The sequence below is a fragment of the Tachypleus tridentatus genome, chromosome 1 (assembly GCF_004210375.1).
Source record: "Tachypleus tridentatus isolate NWPU-2018 chromosome 1, ASM421037v1, whole genome shotgun sequence".
Taxonomy (NCBI): domain Eukaryota; kingdom Metazoa; phylum Arthropoda; class Merostomata; order Xiphosura; family Limulidae; genus Tachypleus; species Tachypleus tridentatus.
The window spans coordinates 96612778-96633059 of NC_134825.1; the positions used below are offsets into that span (position 1 = coordinate 96612778).

At 32.2% G+C, this 20282-nt stretch overlaps 1 protein-coding gene and 1 long non-coding RNA gene across 4 annotated transcripts in view; one reads left to right on the forward strand and one right to left on the reverse strand.

Moving 5' to 3' along the window:
• The window catches only part of LOC143256383 (mitogen-activated protein kinase kinase kinase 9-like), a 65363-nt gene extending 61233 nt beyond the window's left edge, over positions 1–4130 (forward strand). For all 3 annotated transcript variants that reach the window (XM_076513573.1, XM_076513565.1, XM_076513582.1), the window contains exon 10: positions 2267–4130. In XM_076513573.1, the coding sequence (XP_076369688.1) occupies positions 2267–2991 (725 nt within the window). In that variant the 3' untranslated portion in view covers positions 2992–4130. The remainder of the gene's footprint in view (positions 1–2266) is intronic.
• LOC143256398 (uncharacterized) lies at positions 464–12674 on the reverse strand. The gene is made up of 3 exons (XR_013031337.1): positions 12336–12674; positions 1587–1684; positions 464–1300 (listed from the first exon to the last, which is right to left on the reverse strand). It is a non-coding gene; the product is annotated as an uncharacterized LOC143256398 (long non-coding RNA).
• Between the last annotated feature and the right edge of the window lie 7608 nt (positions 12675–20282).

Consider the following 20282-nt stretch of genomic DNA (forward strand, 5'->3'; position numbering starts at 1 on the left):
TTACAATTTGTAGCCATTCCTTAAAAAAATTAGTAGTTTATGATTATTTTCCAATTTATATATGTGAAAATAGCTGGTATGGGTAGAAAAAGCACTATGTAGAGGAGTGAACAATGTTTCAACTGAAGAAGGTCGAAACATTGTTCACTTTTCTACATTGTGTTTTCTCTACCCATGTGCCAGCCGTTTTTACATATATAAGTTTCTTTACAGGTGGGTTTTCTCATCATCACGGATTATTATTTCCTAATTTATTTTATGGTGATTAGGAAGTTATCCAAATTGAGTCATAGTAGTGAAAGTTACAGATAAAATATTGAGTTCTTTTGAAGAAAATTTTATATTAAGAGATTTTGTGAATTATGGAAATAAAATTTAAAAATTTTTAGATGAAGAAAAGTGTTTTGAATCTTAACATGAAAATAACTTTGTACCCAGAGCAATCAACACTGACAGGTTATAATTATAGACAAAGTTTATTTTGCTTACAAAAGACAATACTTGCCAGATTTTGTAAAGATACATTAAGTACTTTTAGAGTCATGTGTACCATGAGGTATTTATGGTGGTTAAAAGGTTGTCAAATATGTAAGCCTATTGTGATAGGGTTATAAAGTATATATCAGTTAACTTCTTTGTCAACTCTTGTGTTATTTTAAGTGGTGGTATAAATATTCAGATTACTTGATTTACAAATAGAAGGAGGTAAATAACAAACAGGTTTCCCAAAAAACATTTTGTTTAATTATAATTTTCATAAGACAAGTATTAGACGTATTATATTTTTAAATGTTGCATTCTTTATCTAGTTCCTAAGGAATTTTAAGAAATTGAAGGATGCGTGATAATTGTATATCAATCATACTGTATTTGTCATATTCATTACCAATGACTCAAGTTGCTTAATCCAGGGCAGCTGAGATTCAACAAATGCTGCAATACTTGAACACTATTCATATAAGCCATTGTTTACAACAGTTTTTGTGGTATAAGTGTTTTTTGTCTTAAAGTAACCAGTGGTTTGATACAGTATCCAGAATTGTTCTTCTTCAGCTCAGAGTCAACTCACAAGCTCTGTAGCATTGCAGAAAATAACCTTGATATCTCACTACATGTTCCAACCACTGTAACAGTGTATTCCACCAGAGATGTACCAACATTTGGTGCAATTGTTTATAAAAGTCTTAAGTTGTATTTAACCTCAAATGTACTCTCAGCAGTATCATACCAGGTGCACTAATTCATAAATGGATATGGCCTGCAAAAACAGAATATGGGTTTGTCTTCCCTGTTTCTGAGTCTGGTGGAAAGAAAAAGACAGTACAAAAAAATGTACAGATCAAAATCCTCATTCAAATAAAATTAAAGTTAAAACAAATGAAGTGTTTTAATGTGTGCTCTGAGGAACTGTTGAGAGACATTTATTTAAACTTCTTTGAACAGTTGTATCACGAGCAAAGAAATATAAATAAATGAAGCATAGAAAGGTGGAACAAAACAGTAATATTCAAAGTTAGGGATTAAACAGAAACAAATCTACCTTAAACTAAGTACTGTAAAAACTACCTTGAAACAGCTACACTTACCTGAATGCCTTGCTGCTGTTTAATCCACTAATTAAAATGCATTGATTTAATACACTTCAAAACCACAAACTCTCATTTTCTTGAAGGCAAAATATTATCTAAAAAAAAAAAGAAATCACACAGTATAAATAAAGCTCTCTTGATGTATGCAATACCTATATATCTGAGGGCTGCTCTTAAATCAATGAGGGATATGTCAAAAATTGCAAAACATTACCCTGTTTATTACAACAAACAATCACTGATGTTTTTCCAGCCAGGGTTTGATTATTTATTAGGCATAATACCTAGGGACTATAGAATTTCAAACCAGAATTTATAATTTATCTATCTTTTAGTATAACTTATATAGCTTGTAGGGCTTAGGAATAGAAGGTGCCTAGGCCCTATGATCATCTTGATCAGGCACTGCTTCCAGCTACTGTAATTCATTCTGATGGGGAGCACATAATGTTTATGGAGACTTGGTCAGTTTGGTGAACAACTAAAGACAGAAATTTTGTATCTTTCTTGATTAATACTGTATACATTTAAACCAACACAAAGTATGCAGAATATTTGACAAATTGACATAGATCTCTCAGAATCTTGTAATAAACATAACTTTTAATCTGAGTTATGTGCATGCAAAATGTATAATTTGGATTATTACAAAACTGAAATATATTTTTCTTCTTTAGTGTCATCTCCTCAGCTTGTTGCAGCAGGTAGCACAAATTGTACATACCAGTTCTATACTTACCATGGTCAATCAGTAAAGCAGAGGCCAAAAATTGATTATCAGACTGAATTATCAGCACCTGCTACAGAAGTAACTTTTTCTGTTAAACAACCTTTTCTTGATTTTGAGTCAAACCATAAATCCAACTCTACTCCATCAAATTTAAACTCTTTGTCAAATGGTGAAGACACAGCTTTAATTACATCCCAACTTGAAAACTTGGAAGTTAGGCTTAATAGTGTTGTAGAGCCTTCATATCAGTGCCACAAAGAGAGAAAAGATAGTACTGAAGGCTACATTGAAAAAATTAATCCACTTTATGAAAGTCTTAACCTGTTACCTGATTGTGCTCCTGGTAAAGATCGTCTGGAAAAACAAATTTATGATGCAGCAGATTTATCCTTCAGTTCCAACCATCTTTCTTCAAAATTTAGCTGTGAACAACAGTTGTCTTCTTCTGTGCCAGTAGCAGAAAACAAATCTTTGTTGATGTCTGATTTTGTTACCTATCAACCAACTATAATCAATACTTCCAATCCCCTCAAACAGAAAGAACCTCTTATAAGTGTTTCAGACTACATTAGTTGGAACAGAGTAACTAGACCTAGTAATTATCATCTGATTCCTCAGGACATTCCATTTGAGAATGTTCCAGCACAACCCAAATATCCCTGTGATTCGTAGTCTAAATATACAATACATGGATTACAAACAAGCTATGTTCCTAAAATCTTTACAAAATGTTATGTAATTTAAAAAAAAAAACTGATTTACTAAACATTCCTTCTGGCAGAACTGAGGACTTTGGTAAGTAATATGTAAATTTATTTCACAAGTGTACATATGAGCATACATTACTTGAGAACTGTATAGTGAAGAATAAGTTTCTATAAAACATAAGTATTATGGTAAAGTGGCTAAAAATTGCATTTGTTAAAATTTCTATTTTTCCACACTGTTTTAAATTATATATATGCACACATTTTTTTCTTTGCTACCTTTGACAAAAAATTATTTCAAATTTGTAATGAATTTCAACATGTATTTAAGTAACATAAGGTTGCCTTACAAAAATGTTATTTACTGCATATTATTACATTCTTGTTCAAAAAGCTATAACAGTGGCTTTTATTTACTAGTATGTGTAGATTTGACAATTTATGAATGTAGCATGACTTTTATTTTGAGTTTCTGTGTTAATTATTTTTAGCATATTTTGTGCTTTATGAAGAATTAGTGATTATTTTGATGCTGGTATAGAATTACATCAATAGTTATGTGTAATGTACAAGTTTTATTAAACTTTTTCAAAGAAACTTTACAGTAGTCAAATTAAAAACTTTCAAATCAGTTTTATGTTCTTCAGAGTTTGTGTGAAAGGCTTCATTTTTTTTCTAGTTTTGAATTTCTTTCTACATCACAGCTGTTTTTGAAAATATGAAACATGTTTTGTTGAATGTGGTTTAGTGCTGTTATAAATGAAATCTCAATAAATCACTTTAATTTCAAATATAATAAGATGATAAACTATCCAACCATATTTCAAATTTAGAAACCATTCTAGAATATGTCCTTGAAAATAAGTTATTTATATTCCTACATATGTTGTAGGATTTGTTTTTGGTGTTCCAGCCTGGTATCTCATCTTGTTTTCTTTTAGGGTACATGACAAACAGTTTTAAATTTTGATCATTTTTCTAAAATCGTGTAAGAAGTGAAATCTTCATATGTATAATAAAAGTGTTTCTGATATGTATATTTAATGAATATTTGTTTGTAGCAAAGGTATATGGCATTCATTAAACTGATAATTATTGTTACAACTTTTGTTTTCCTTTTGTTTGTTTATTTGGGAAGTAGAAATATTTAAATATGCTGTTAAAACTTGAGAATATAAAGTAGCTGCAAATATACATGTTTTATTGTTTACTTCTGAGTCAAATAATTTTAGAAATGTCAATTCTTGAAAGTGGTAGAATCACATATTAACATTGAACTAACTGCACTTTTCACTTAAGTTTACATTTCTAAAGCTAAGAGAGTAATAATTGTATTACATGATATTTATCTCAGAGTTCCTTTTGTTTGTGGGTTGTAAACTTCTAAATGTAGTTATTAAGTCAGAAGCATTTCTTATGACAGGCCTTAAAAATCTGTTGTATGTAGGTTAAGTAAAGGTAATAAATTAAGTTTATTGGTTTTTCCTGCTAATTTGCTTTATTGAAGTATTAACTTTGGCAGTTGCTTTTGGCTTTGAAAAAATTCTTGCTGGTAATTACAACTTGTGGAGTTTTAAAGTATACTTGGTAGAGGATTCATATGAAACACTTGTAGAACATTCATAGAAGAGTTTCAGAGGTAACTTTTATAAATACCATCAAAGTGTGCTGATACATCATGAGATAAAGCCTATGATTGTATCATTGCTGAGAAAAGTACCTCAAGTGGTTTTCAAGACAGTATATAGCTTTATCACAGAATAGTTTTTATTTCATTCTAAATTGTACCTTTAAAAAATAAATTTTGGTTCATTGGATGTCATGCTTTATGCTCATATTGATGTTTCGCATATGGCGACATGGAGGAATTCATTTTTATCAATGTAAATACTCAAGTGGCAATATAGATGAGTTTTGCTCTTTGCTATATTTGATAAAAAGTTATTTCAAATTTATAATGAATTGTTAAGTAACATTACCTTGTTCTACCAAATTGTCATTTACTGTATACTACATTCTTGTTTAAAAAAAACTGCCACAGTGACTTTGTACTGCATTTTGTTTGCTAGTATGTGTAGACTTGACATTTTAAATCAGTAGCAGAATGACTGAAAAGGAGATAAGGTAACATTACTTTAGTAATATATATTTAAAAACAAAATATACTATGTCCTCCATAATAGGTTATTTCTTAAAATGCAATTTTTTATTCATGGTGTTGAAGATAGAGTAAGATGTTCATAACGTTCAGCTGGAAACCTTACATCATAAGATAAAACATAACACATGTCCATGAGTAACAAAAACAAATCCCATACTAAAGTTCATAAATTCTAAAACTATAACATTAAAGTCATATAGACCAGTGGAGAGTAATATTGTCACTTTAAAGGAAAAGTCGGTTATTAGTATTATACATACAAATTGTTTTGTTCATGGTGCTTTATGGCAGGAGCCTTATGAGTGATGAATAAAACTGATATATGTTTTACTGAATACAGTGAAATGAGGGAGTATTATTTTTCAGATGGAACATTGTTTCAAGGTAAGGTAATATTGTCATAGGGAGGTTAATATCATCACTGAAGTGTTTTTTGTTGAACATTCTCATTATTCCCTCCAATTTACTGTCTAATATCATTTTGAATTAAAAGAGTTAACTATGATTTTTTTTTTTTTTTAAGATACCATGTTGTTAGGAAGAAGCAATGTTGACACTAATCTGGAATTCATTATGAGGCTTCCACAAAACTTTTAATGCATAATGGCTGATGTAGATGAACATTTGCAATAATTATATAATAATAATAATAATAACAAGATCATCATTGAATCACTTACAAAATGCAACTAACAAAATTTGCAGAGGAACACATGATCTTCAGTGTCCTCTGTCGTTGTCAGGGGCATGAGGATGCAGTTGTCTGTGCACTTGATGTACCAGTAACAGGAGCACCTGTCATGTCCTACCCAGTCCTTCACTTTTTCCCCGTGTAGCTGTCTCCACATCCAGTGCACACATTGGTGTTAATTTCATCCAGTTCATTCTCATCCATGTATTGAATTTCTTCTTCATCTTCCTCCTCACTCTCAGAATTAACCATCTTTCTTGATATCCTCTCATTTCTTGACACTTTCACTGTTTTCTTTTTCTTTTGTTCCTCTTGCACCCGTTTCTTATTTTGCAAGGTGATGATATTACCCTGACATTGAATTTTTGAGTGGGTAATATCGTCATGATCGGCCCTGTCACCAAATGGCTGAAGTTTGTTGTTGTACTTTTCAGTTTTAGTGGAATATACGTTTTTGCCTTTACTGTGTCCCTTATGAACACTGCTTATCAAGATATTTCCATGTATCATCAAAAGATAAGAAATTATAAACCATAATACTCATTTTGACGTATTATCACTTGCTGTTGACAAACACAATTGTTGGTAAGCAAAACTTTCGTGTTTAAAATTCCCCTGCTATTCAACCCGTATATTAAATTTGCATTGGTTAATAAATTATTTACGTCATGGGTGATGATATTAGGCACCTGACAATATTACCCTCCACTGTTCTCTCTATCTATATAATGCAAAATAATTCAAAAATTGGGTATTTTAAACAGTCATGGTCTCAAAAGTATATTATTTCATTGCAGTTTGACAACATAATACAAAATATGCAAAGTATATTGTTGTGCAACATAAATGTTTAATGATTATGTATTTTTGTGTATTATGTCGTACTTTTTCTGTGATGTAAGTGGAATACGAGCCTTTGATCATGTTTATATAGTAGCTAATATTCTTCTTATTAGTGAGTGGGACATATATGTTTTAAAAGCAATTATTTCTTTTAAAATTTTACAGGAACATCTAGATGCTCATTTAATTTTGTAATATGTATTCAAGCCTTTTATATAGAATTTACCATTTGATAAACATGTATGCTTATTTCCTACTTAAATGAATATATTCTTTGGATGCTAACATTTACTCATGTAAACCTGGTCAACTAAAACTAATGATATAACTATATGATAGTACATACAAATTGAACTAATTAAGAAGCATTTAAAAAATATATTTATTTGAAGGTACAAATAAGTTGATGCAAAGGCCAAGTTTAAATTTTAATAAAATATTGCATGGAGATAGAATACTGAAATAATATAATGTAATAGAACAAGCATTAAAAAACAGGTTATTCTGCAATGCCAGTTCCTGAAATGTATTATGGTGGAAGTATTTTTTGGGGGATTTAATTTTTGATGGAAGAACCAACTGGTACTAAACCATTTTCAATCTAAATTTAGAGTATTTATATTATATGGATTAATATACATCTTGAAGAAACTACATAAATCCTAAAAAAAAACCCATTAAATATGATGACAAATGTTCATCTAATGTGTTCATGATAGATGCCAGCATCTGAATGACATTGAAGGCATTATTCTGAAAATAAATGTTCAACTTAGCTGGAAGTTTTTCTTATTATTACATAACACACACAAAATTGTGACAGAGAAAAATTGAAAATTCTAAGCTATATAACTGTTCATTAGAATTTGTAGAAAAGTATCAATCTTCATAAGAATAAACAAAATATCATTACATTAAATAATCATATCTGTTTACTATGATTTATGTGATTTCATTAGAAAGAGTATTCAATCTAAAATTAGGAATGTAACAGTATCTTTTCCTATCTGAAGAAAGTGATGTAAAATATTGCCACAAACTTCTGTGCACTGTTACTCCATGTATTAGGGAAGTGCATTTAATTTTTCAGAAAATACTTGCATCTTGGCATTGAAGCTCATTTCCTCTGCCACCACAAAATGAATTCAGCAAGGGAAAGAGAGAGAAAAAAAAAGGTGAATAAAATGCCGTAATCCAATGGCTGTATGTGTAGTGGTTAAAAAGAGCTTGTGACAATGGTTAGGAAAGCATCACAATGATAAGTGTGATTAAGAAAAAAATAAACCAGTAACTAGAAGAAAAGAACTTGCTAGACTGTAAAATGATAGATAATTTGATATGACTACTTATAGTAATGAAGCTGTAAGCATTAAATTAACAGTAATTTGAAAGGGTGCTGTATAAGATATTCTGGATAACAAAATTATTTTTATTAAAACATTATGAATAACTCATTCTGAAAAGAGCCACAAAAATAAAGAGTAGAAGTGTGATGGATAGAGATTTCATGAAGCCATTAATTTCTATCTTGTATGTGTAAACACTTATTCAGTATGCTATGATTGATACTAAAATATTAGTTCAACATTACATGAAATTTGAATGTTAAAGTATATATTGTGAAATTAAAGTTGCTCTTATGAAGTGCTTTAATAAATGGAATAGATTAATTAGCTTCACAATTTATCAATCATGAGGCACATAACATACTAAAGGAACCAAGATTTTTCACCCCTTACTATTGTCACACAAATTAAATTTGTTATTAAACTTAATGTTTTGTGATTTCCTGTTATTTTAAAATTAGCTTAGTATTAATTAATGCTTAATATCTTAAATTATATGTGTGCATTATTCAAGTAAGATGCCATAATTTCAAAAGGTTGAACAAAGTTTTAATCTCTGTGTTCCTAATTTCAGCTTGATAGTTGTTTAACTATGAAGTTAATCATGAGAAAAAATATTTGTATCTAGAAGATGTTTGTTTTGGTGTGAATTGTATCAATGGCAGCTACTTTGTTGTAAATAATAAATTTTTAATTTGTTGGAATGATGAAAATAGGGACAGTTGATCATAATTTAGACATTATGGAACTTAAAACATATCCAATCAGCAGAGATTATATTTTAGTAGATTCTTATTAATTTGTATATTACGTTTAACCTTTTGAACTGAAGTACAAACTGTATTTAAGCTATAAAATACTTCATTAGACCCTATACATTGATATTATTTGAAAATAATCTAGATAATTCTTATTCATGAATCACTTGATACTGACCAATTTTCAATGTATTTACTCTTTTAGTACCTTTTTAATGTTTTTTTTAAACTTTTAAAAGATATAATATTAGAGGATGACTGTAACTAAAATTATACAGAAAATTATAAGCTGACAACTCTTGAAAAATAAACTGCTAAAACTTTTCATAAGGAAATGTACATAATCAAAGACCTGAAAAAGGAATATTTTAACATACTTGCTGCCAATTATATACATAATTTTGTTGATGGCAGTTTATAAAGCATTTAAAAGATTCACAATGTAGTTATTCATGAACAAGCACTACTGTGTTCTTGCTCAGACATGAAATTGTTGTTTTTTTCTAATTATTACGGTAAGATCTTACAATAGTTTGAAATCTTTGCAGAGTAAAATCTAACCTAGAGAAGAGCTATTTTTAATAAGATAAAAAAAGCTGTTGCCATTTATCCAAACTTTGACTGTAAAGGGGCTATACTAGTCTTCAGGATTACAACAGTTCAGTGGTGATGTTTCAGAAGTGATTTCTTTTGTTTTTGTTTTTAAAGGTGAAACAACTTCACTACATATTAATATTATGGTTAAAACTACTACAGGAAATTTGCCTTAGAGTTGCTGTAAAACCTAACTATTAAGCAGTAAGTCTATGGATTTAAAAGTCTAAAATCAGTAGTTTGATTCCCCTTGGTGGGTATAGCAGAGAGCCAAATGTTGGTTTGATACAAAAAACACAAACATACACACTATTAAATACATACAATAAATTATTATAGTATGAAACAATATTTTTTGACTTGCAAGACTTTGGATACATTTTACTGTCAAATTTTTAATGAATCCATCATTCTGAACAGTGTGCTTATAAGACAATAACTTGGATGTTTCAGAATCCTGAAGAAAGGATTATTTGTGGAGCAACAATATCATGATAAAGAATGCTTTTCAGTTTCTATACAGTGAAACTTGTACAATATTTGCAGGTGATGCAACATTTTCCACACAACAAATAAGTTGCTAAGCTGGTTTTAAAAAAAACGTTTGTAAAACATGTCTTGTTCTGGAAAGAAGGGGATGACCATTAATTTCATTTATGACCTTAAAATGTTATTTCACAGAAAAGATACGTTTGTTTTTTGGCATAATTCATGACCATATACAGTATCTCAGTTCTAGTTATGTTGGATTGTTCGAGAATAGGAACATTAGGCATGTCTCTGTTTCCTAATATCTGTAAAGGAAAAGTTATGGACTATTTTGACTGCTGTACTTTACATCTGTGACTTTACTGCCAACATCAGGAGAAAGCTAGACACACTAGAAATATCTGTTGAAGTTTCCACATCATTTTCAGTGTTTTCAAGATTACTAGTAGTCTGCAAAACAGAAAATGTTTTCAATTTGTAGCATAGATATATTTAATAAGTATAAATGTTTGCCTCTTCAGATCCTTATTTGTAGTTAAGTGCAAAACAGTTACAAATGTCAACACAGCATGGAAATTAAGCATCTCTTTACATGTGTGTTTTTAAGGGTCATAATATTCAATATATTGAAAAAATAAATTGATATATCTTGTAATAAATAATAGTTACCAAAGGACAGCCAGGACTGGCAGAAATATTTTTCTTTATCATTAACTTGTAATCAACAAAAGATTATAATGTATATTTTTAAATTCCCAACCCAAACTATGAAATAGTTTGTTTTTAACCTATTTTTTGATATTGCTCTCCAACACCTTGCTAAGTACTTACAAAAATGGCATATTCAAATAGTCCCTGTAACATGTTAAACTTATATTTTTCACAATATATTAGCAGCTCAACTTTTTATTTAAAACAAAAGAAACGAAAACAAACTTTTTGTAGTTGTATATACAATGTATGTATGTGTGTATATATAAATTATACAAGGAATTTTTAAAAAATTGCAAAAAAAAAGTATGATGTAAAGATGGCACAACCAAAAAAGTACAGAAGCAAAGTCGTGTGATTTTCATCTATTTTTGGCTGGTAATTCTTGTTTCATTCTATTCTTACGTTGTTTTTAAGGCATTGTAATCTCTTGTACTTCACAATTTTACCCCTTTCCTTTCAGGCTGATACAGCCATCCATTATCGTAAAACTACCAAAAATTCAAACTTTTAATCAGATGATACTCAATAACTCGCTCACGTCCCCGTAAAACAACTCGCCATACAACACTAATCATGTATATGAACAAAATCAACACTGCAAAATAAAAATGCAATTTAAACAATTTAGGAGGAGGTAGTCTAACAAATTGCTCATTATCTGAAAAAAAGACAAAAACACCTATCAATAAAAACAATGCGTTAACAAATATTGCCTATCCTATTCATAAAGAACAGAGTAGCCCAAAAAAACTATGTATAAGTGAAAACAAGAATCCTTTAACTAATAAACTGCATAAAATTTAAACCAGTTAACATTGAATTACACACAAAACTGTTTAAAATAAAGGGAACTGAAAATAATGCCTTTACCAAAATGAAGCTTCAAACTTAATTACTTTTAAAAGTCACATTCACAAAGTTTTCAGCATAAATCTAAGCTAAAGTAGTGATCATGTGTTCTCTTTAAAAGATGATAGTACATTACGCATGTATGCTGAAATTAAGAAAACATCAAAGCAGATCTTTATATTTAAACCTTAGACTAACTGAACGTAAATGCTAAAACTACGAATGTTACTGTTCAAACAAATTATCCTGTAGCATTTTCCTGTGTTAGTAATACTATCTCGTATAGAAACTCATAAAATTTATAAATGAAAAAGTTACGAGTTGAAATCCAAATGGTTTCCAACAGATGGTACTACTAAAATTCCATGATGCACACAATATCTTTAGTAAGTGCATTTACTTCTAGAATTTTAGTAATACAGTCAACCTACTAACACCATCTAAAACATACATAAGTGACAACCATAAAAAAAAATGTGCGAAATGAAATGTTTTGTCAAGAACAATCAAAATTAAAATTAGACAGGTAGAGGATGACAAAATTTAAGCATAAAGGAATACTAGTAAAACAGTAAGATTGTGTGTTAAACCACTGTACAATATATAGTGTTATGCTATCATGAAAAATTCTTCCTCTTAATACGATTAGATGTAAAAGCAAGAACTATAATATGTTACATGTGATAGTAATACTATCCAGCTCTAAAAAAAGCACATCATGCAAGATAAATATAGAAACAAAATTTTAAAACTACTGAATTAGTTGAGTGTTTTATGCGTAAAATAATGGTTAATTATAAAAGTATGCTAAGCAAGTAAGGTAAATTACTACATTTAGTTAATAATTCTATGAAATATACTAACATTTTCTTTAGCAGCATCATCCACCTTTAGTAACGCTATCTAGCTATAAAAACACCGTATGCCTTTATAAAATGTATTTAATGTTTGACTTATAAAACGAAACTGTAAACACAACATTATTAATTTTTAACATTTGATTGTTACTATGAAGTTAATATCTCTTTGTGGTGGTTCGCTTCTAAACTATCTGCACTTTCATCCTCTTGATTTGTGACCTAGCAACATGGCCTTTGTCAGTATGACAACTTCCACTAGTCTTAACGGCCAAGCAATAATCTTCTTACAACATGCCCTCTGTTGAGTAATGTTGAAGCTATAGGTATTTTGCATAGTGCTTAATATTTATATGCAAAAAACGGCTCGTTTGGGTTGAGAAAATATTTTACATAGAAGAGCGAACAACGTTTCGACCTTCTTCGGTCATCGTCAGGTTCACAAATGTAAAATATTTTCTCAACCCAAACGAGCCGTTTTTTGCATATAAATTTCTCAACAAGTGGGTTTCTCGACATCACTGATACTGCTTAATAGTTATGTAACGCTCATCATCTTTTGATCTCTAGTCACATGATGACCCCCTACAGAGGCAGCATTCTTTGTGTGCCCAACAGGCAGGGTAACTACTACTGTATTCTCGATGATTGATTCATTTTGTGTTGAACAACACTCATGAATGCCTTTGTGTAAAATTTCTGATATACATATGCAAAATTTCAACACATATAATCACAGATATATATTTACATAGACCTAACTTTTCAACTTCCACATTTTGCTGCATGCACTGCTAACCTTTGACAGGTTGTTTCATGTATGTGCACTATTACCAAAATAACCTACACTGAATACATTCGTAAAGTGCCTATTGGTTGTTACAGTTTGGTAATGAGCTGCTGTCTGTGGTCAGTAAAATTCACCAGACTATTAAAGACTTTCAAAAATTAAATAATTATTGGAGAAATTTAGCTGGGCTAGATAGTTTATAAAAAATTCCTTTCATTAAATTGATATTAACTCTATCACTATCTTGTATATCAATACACCTTCACTTCACTTGCATTTAAATACAACAATCAATAGTAAATGTATATTAACTGTTTAAAATGACTATTAACTGTAGACCTTTGGAACACTGTATTGCCTCATACAACTCAATCCATTTATATTAGTTGGTGTCACAGCAACGTAAACACAGGCACTTTCAATGATACAAAACTTATTCAATTGAACGATGGACCAACTTGTCTGAATAGTAGGTCCAACCATAGGCAAGTGACTTGCATGCTGTCAGACCCAGTCTCCATGATGAAAGATAGTGGGTATCTGCCAGAGCTGTTAAACAATTTACATCAGTTTGTGAGTACTGTGGTGCTTCAGAACTAGGAGGCAGGTCATATATCACCTCTAAAGGGCATTCATTTCCCATCAAAACATGAACATGTTATATAAACAACCAGCTAGTCCCTGTTCTCTTAAATAATGTGCCATCATGAAATACGAAAAATATATGCTAATCAGTTCAACTATAATTAACTGTTTTTATCACCCATTCTCCTGAACCTTCTGACTAGAGGTGGTAATATGAAGTATAGGTCTTCACCACACCCAACATTATACATCTGGCAAATATATATAACTAGTGGTGTTAAAATTAGCTAAATGATCTCCAAGATGCTAAAATGTGCTATCCACTGTTTTGTCAACACTTAAGTGACAAACTGTGATAAAGTTTAGAAGTTAGATAACTTTTTACCCACGTTATGACGTAATAAATAGCATCTATTACATGTCACTTACCTCTATTGATTTCTGGGAGGTGACTAGCAATATCCATGGATATTCCTTGGAGGGGATAGCCAACAATACTTTGCTGGTGTTTGTCTCTTCTTGGTTGATTATTATATCACTGTGGTTAATAGTAATAGTATAACATGCCACAGTACACCTGGACGTGTTACTAAAACTGTCCCAGACAACCTATGCTAGACATGCATTTTTTTGCTGCTCAGTTTGAGCCTCTTGGTGGATACATTTAAGCACACATTCACTAGGTAAATCACCTACTAGGTGGTTCTGCATTGTAACGGTGGAAATAGCATTTATTAACTCTATGTCTTAAACCAGGGCATTCAGTGAACTGACATGGTCTTACCATATGGTGAGATATTCCACTTGTGTTTTAGTGTCGTACTGCGAAATGATGTCATATGATTATCTACATATTCCTGTAAATTTGTGATCCAGTTTTCCAATGCACAGTCATCCTTTGTGCAAGTACTACCAGTGGTGTTTCACAAATACAATAACTACAGGCATTTCTTTCTTTATCTGCATTACCTACATTCACGGGCAGTGATCTCCATCCTACAACTGTGACAGCATTTATATTCAACAGGAGCTCGCAATTCAGCCACAGATGGGCAGAAATTGAGCTCCCATCAAAATTCATTTCAAGGGGAGAAATGGGCATTCATACCCCTCAGTTCATGTGTAATGCACATCAGTTTTATTGAGAGTATACATTGGTGCAACAATATTGGAAAAAAGTGCCCAGAAAATATCAATAATATGATGCAAATACAAAGAAACTTCAAACGTCATTTACTGGATACAGTTAAATAAGTAGTGCAAACACTGGTTCTCATACATAAATACACATATTTGTCTGTGTAGTAAGTAGAGACTAGTCTAGCAACAGCCAAGTGGCCTCCATGCTGAATGTATATACCGTTACCAGTCAAAATTTTCATTTTATGGTGTTATTTGTGGTTTCATTCCCTTGATGGGAAGCAGTTTGATTCAAGCTGGTCATACTTCAAGATGCTATTACAACAAATGTCATTTGTTTCGTCTCTTCCAGTGAATTGTTCGAAGTTATCACGTTATACTTACACTTTATCTTGTCTGTAAATTATACCACACCAAATTCATACTACTGATCCCTCTACAAGGTACACACAAGCAGTCTAGACAGGTTTGGTGCCATGAGTTGGCGCATTTTCATTTGTTTTCCAGTGTCGCTAAGTGCATGAGATATTCCCATTTTAGAAATTCTAAGAACTTTGCAGAGTCAGTCACGACACCTTTTCTATACGTAATATGACTAAGATATACTACTGATGTGCAAATATGTGTATAATTCCCAGGTTTCAACTTCAATTCTGCAGTTTATTTCATTACAGCAAATTGAGATTGAAATATTTGGCTAAATATTAAGGTGCCAACCACACAGATAGGAAATCGTTCCTGTTATAGCCTTTTTAATGGACGCTCCATTAGCCTTTCAAGTGTAGCACAAGCATAACACGTTCAAAATGTCATAATATGGAATACAAGAAACCATCCATGAATCCCCAGTTGGCAAGGTACAGTGTGCCAAACCATTGGGCGCTTCTGGACAATCATCTGTTTATGGAAACAAAAAGGTAAAGTTCTAATTATAATTTGCATTCATGATTTATTGCTACAATTTTTCTTCCAATAATCACTGTAAAGTTTTACATGTCACGATTCTTAACAGTAGGTTTTTGTCACTTGTTAGTAATAAATGGCAACGATAAATAAACAGTCCATTTATATGTTTAAAAATAATACATTAAAACAAGTTAACGATATATATACAAATGTTTGTTACATAGTTAATCATCACACTTTAATACAAAGGTTTAAATAATTCATTTTTCTTCAAAGTGCACACAGTTTGATTTAGTTACTTTAAAATATAAAATATAACTGGCAAGCCAAATTATTCTTTTAGCTCTCTTACCACAATGCACTCAGTGATAGATTAACTTACATAACTCCAGAGCCTTAAATAATTGTTTTTATGTAAAAAGTCCATATAGACAAGTTCAGTTATTTCAGAACCCAATTGACAAAGTGAATCATTCTTCTCTTCTCTGTTATTACAACACAATCTGTTATTATTGCACTTTAGAAGTCACCACTATATATTTTTTATGATTAAATTCACGATCACCCAGTCTCTCTCTTTTCCTTACTGACTTTTTGACACGTTATATATGTATATATAATTCAATAGTGCTCGGTTAAAGCAACAAGAAAAATTCGAAAAGACCGAGTAACATGACATCAACTGAGAACTATTCATATGCATAACAAATGTAAATAGTTACATTAAACTTGCTAAAATATTGCTTCTGAAATTAACTTATATTAATGCTTCAACTATATAAAACTGAATAATACCCTTGTATTAAACTTAAAAATACAGTTGAGTATATCAAATAACAAGCTCCTATTCAAGAAATATATTTATATTTTTTATATTATATACGAAAACTGTTTCCCAATTCGTAATGACGAGAAAATCCACTTGTAGAGAAAATTATATATGTAAAAACAGCTGATATACGTAGAGAAAGCACTATGTAGAGGAGCGAACATCGTTTCGACCTTCTTCAGTCATCGTCAGGTTCACAAAGAGAGAAAGAGGTAACTGACTGATAGTTGACCACATGTTTAAAGGCGGTCGTGTAATTGAATGTAGGAATGCAGAGAGTGTGCTTTGATGTTGGATATATTTATTGATATAGGTATAAAGGTGTTCCTTTATATTGGTTTATTTTGGGCTTGAGTTGCTGTATAAGTAAAGCTTCTTTAATTTTGAGTTTGTTTATGCTTGTTTTTTATTTAGTATTTGGGTGGTTTATATGGTTATGTTGTAATTACTTGATTGTTAGTGTTAAAAACGTGTGAAGGTGACTTTTTATGTTCTTTAAACCTGGTTTCCATTTTTCTACTTGTTTCTCCTCTCAAAGTACCTATTCAACAGATTGGTATGTAGATCTTTATCTTCCCGCCCACTTTGACCTTATAGTTAATAATATTGACCACCTCCTGGACCTCAAAATGTCCTTTTTCTCTGCAGGGTGAGTTTTTTGGCGATAGATAGGAAAAACAAGACCTTTTGTTTGACTTTGAAATGTCAATCCTTGAATTTCTTGTCAAAGAAGTGCTTCTGACTGCTTTGAACTGCATTTGAGCTCTGTTGAATTAGTTGACAGGTCTCCTCCAGTCAGTTTCTGAGGTCTAACATGTATTGATGTATGTTACTCAATATTTTCATGTCCACAGCTCTTTCATTATTTGCATTGGACTTCATACACTTTTTTCTGTACAGCAACTCAAAGGGTGAAAATCATGTATTTACTTGTGAAAGTTCTCAGTAAACAAATAATGCTACCTGCAGGTACCTGTCCAATTCACGTGGTCTCTCTTCACAAATCTTCTTCAGCATACTCTTTAATACTCCATTTACTCTTCACTTCTGAGATTGTGTAAATTGATAAAGAGTTGTCTGATGCTGATAAATCTGCACACTTCTTGCATCAGTTCTGAGGTAATCTGGGCTTCTCTGTCATTGAATACTTCTTTTTTTGGAAAGCCCACTCTGCAAAACACTTCCAAGAGGGCTTCTGCTACTTTGTTGGTTTTATCTTCAGCAATGCTATGACTTCTGGGTAATGTGTTACACAATCAACTACTCTCAGCACATACCAGTTGCTCTTGTCAGATACAGGTGTCAGTGGTCTGATCACGTCCACAGTTACCCTGCTGACTAGCTTTTCTATATAAGGCATATTGCCCATGATACCTTGGCTATCTTCCCTCTAGGCATTGTCCTTTTGCAGATATTCTATGATCTGCAGAATCAAGTTATTTATCCAATGATTCTCAGAATATAGAAGTTGCTGATGATTCTGTTTGCCATTCTCTATGCCCCCTACAATCAACTTGTGAGCTAGCTTCATTATTGAGTCCAGTATTCTGGTGGTACAATGATCTGTTTTACTTGACCACTAGAACTGTTTTGATAGGTTCCATACAACACGTTTTTGATCCTCGATTCTTTAAGTCCTCTTCCATTTGATATTGTGCTCCACTTTCTCTAAAATTCTCCCACATTTTCTGCAATGAAAGGTGTTTATTTTGTGCTTTCTCCAGCTTCCATAAACATACATTTGGGGTATCAGTTAGTGATACATTTGCACTTTCTCACAAAGTGCTCTATTTTATAACAAGAATAGCATCTTTTCTCCCTTCTGTCTGTTCACCTCTTGTCACTTTTGGTGGCATCCTGCTTCTGGTTTTGACTTTAACTGGTTATTATTGAATTTGGCAGTTGTACTCTCTCCATGAGCTTCCATGTACTTTTTTGCGAGATTGATCATCCCGTCCACATCTTTTTGTGGTCATTCCTTTAAAAACAGGCCTGGCATGGCCAGGTGGTTAAGGCACTCGACTAGTAATCCGAGGGTCGCGGGTTCGAATCCCCGTCACACCAAACATGCTCGTCTTTTCAGCCGTGGGAGCGTTATAATGTTACGGTCAATCCCACTATTCATATCTCTCCAGGAAAGCATTCATGCCACACTTCCATTCATCAAATTTGGGAAGTTTCAGTCAATAAGCTCTGACTTCATTGCCATTCTTGGGTCCTTCATTTTTTGTTGGGTGATCTACGCAATATCAGTTTGTGCTAATATTCTTTTTGTTTGTAGGCTCTCTTTTTTCTCATTTTCTTCTTTCTTATTTGTATTATTATTCATTTTTCATCTCTTCTTTGTTGAAACTTTTCTCTCTCTATTTATTGTTGTTTACAAACTCGTAGACTGCTGTATTTGAGCTGAAGTCACTCATCTCTTTATCCACTTAATAAAGTTAGTGAACTTTACAACATTGTCGCATTTATAGGGCTATTTCCCCATTACCTCCATTAAATCTAACAAATACCTGAACATACTAAGCCAGCAGGTTATCGAACACTATCACCGAGTTATACCTAAACTGCTAATAATCTCAGACAAGTTGGGAGCAGAGTATCTATATTGTAGTATAATGCAACAGAAAGTCATAGCGTTACAAATAGTATAAGCCACTTCCACTTTGGTGGCTCTACGAATAAAAATTCAAGCAGAAGCTGGATAGATTATTGTAGAGCAGGGGTGTGCAACAGGCGGCCCGCGGGCCACAACCCGGCCCGCCAAGCCATTTAGTGTGGCCCTAGTTGTTGTAATCTAACCATGTGGCCTGATCTGTAATCCAACGCAAATGGAATATTTTTAAAAGCATCGATCCTACGGGATTCCCAGGCTTCGACTCGACAAACTTCTAAAATTATCTTTGCTAGAGAGGAGCAGGCCGAATTCGATTGGTCGGCCTCCTTAGGGCATGAATAGGTGACGTGCACTAGCACTATTGTCTACGACTCAACGTCATGTCCTGAACCTCGCCTTCGCCCGCTGGCGACAATTTTCCCTAACCTCTGCTGTCCGTCATTCATTATTGGTGAAAATTTTATTACCTTTTACAGTTACTACAAGAGATTGAAGGTAAATTGATTATTATTTAGCATATTGTTGTGACTTTACTGAATTTATTAAAATTTTTGCTTTCAGATGCATCTGATTCTATGTACAGTGTGACCTCGTTATTCGCGGGGGTTACGTTCTTTACCCTCCCGCGAATAGCGAAAAACCGCGAATATTGGACGCAGTTTTAAAACGTATATGTATGCGATTATATACTATATGAAATGCTTCCCAAACACTAATGATACTTATACTCATTGATGCAGTAATAATGTAGCAATATTGCATACTGTTATGTATTTCACTAAATTGTACCGTGCGTTACCGGGCTGTGCTTTGCCGTTTGCGTTGTTGGGGAAGCTGAGGCAGTCAGCCAATAGCAGTCCAATCTTGTTTGGTGAAGACGACAATTGATAAAACGGCTTGATTGAGTAAATACAACAGAAATCTCCTCGAAAAGCCCTTTCAGTCTCTGTGACCTACAAAACGCAGTTCGCGCATAACCCGCGAATATGCGGGGCCGTGAATGGCGAACCGCGAATAGGCGAGGTCACACTGTATTTTGCTATTCTCAATTAATTTAAGTACCGGAAGGCTATGATCGGATGCCAAT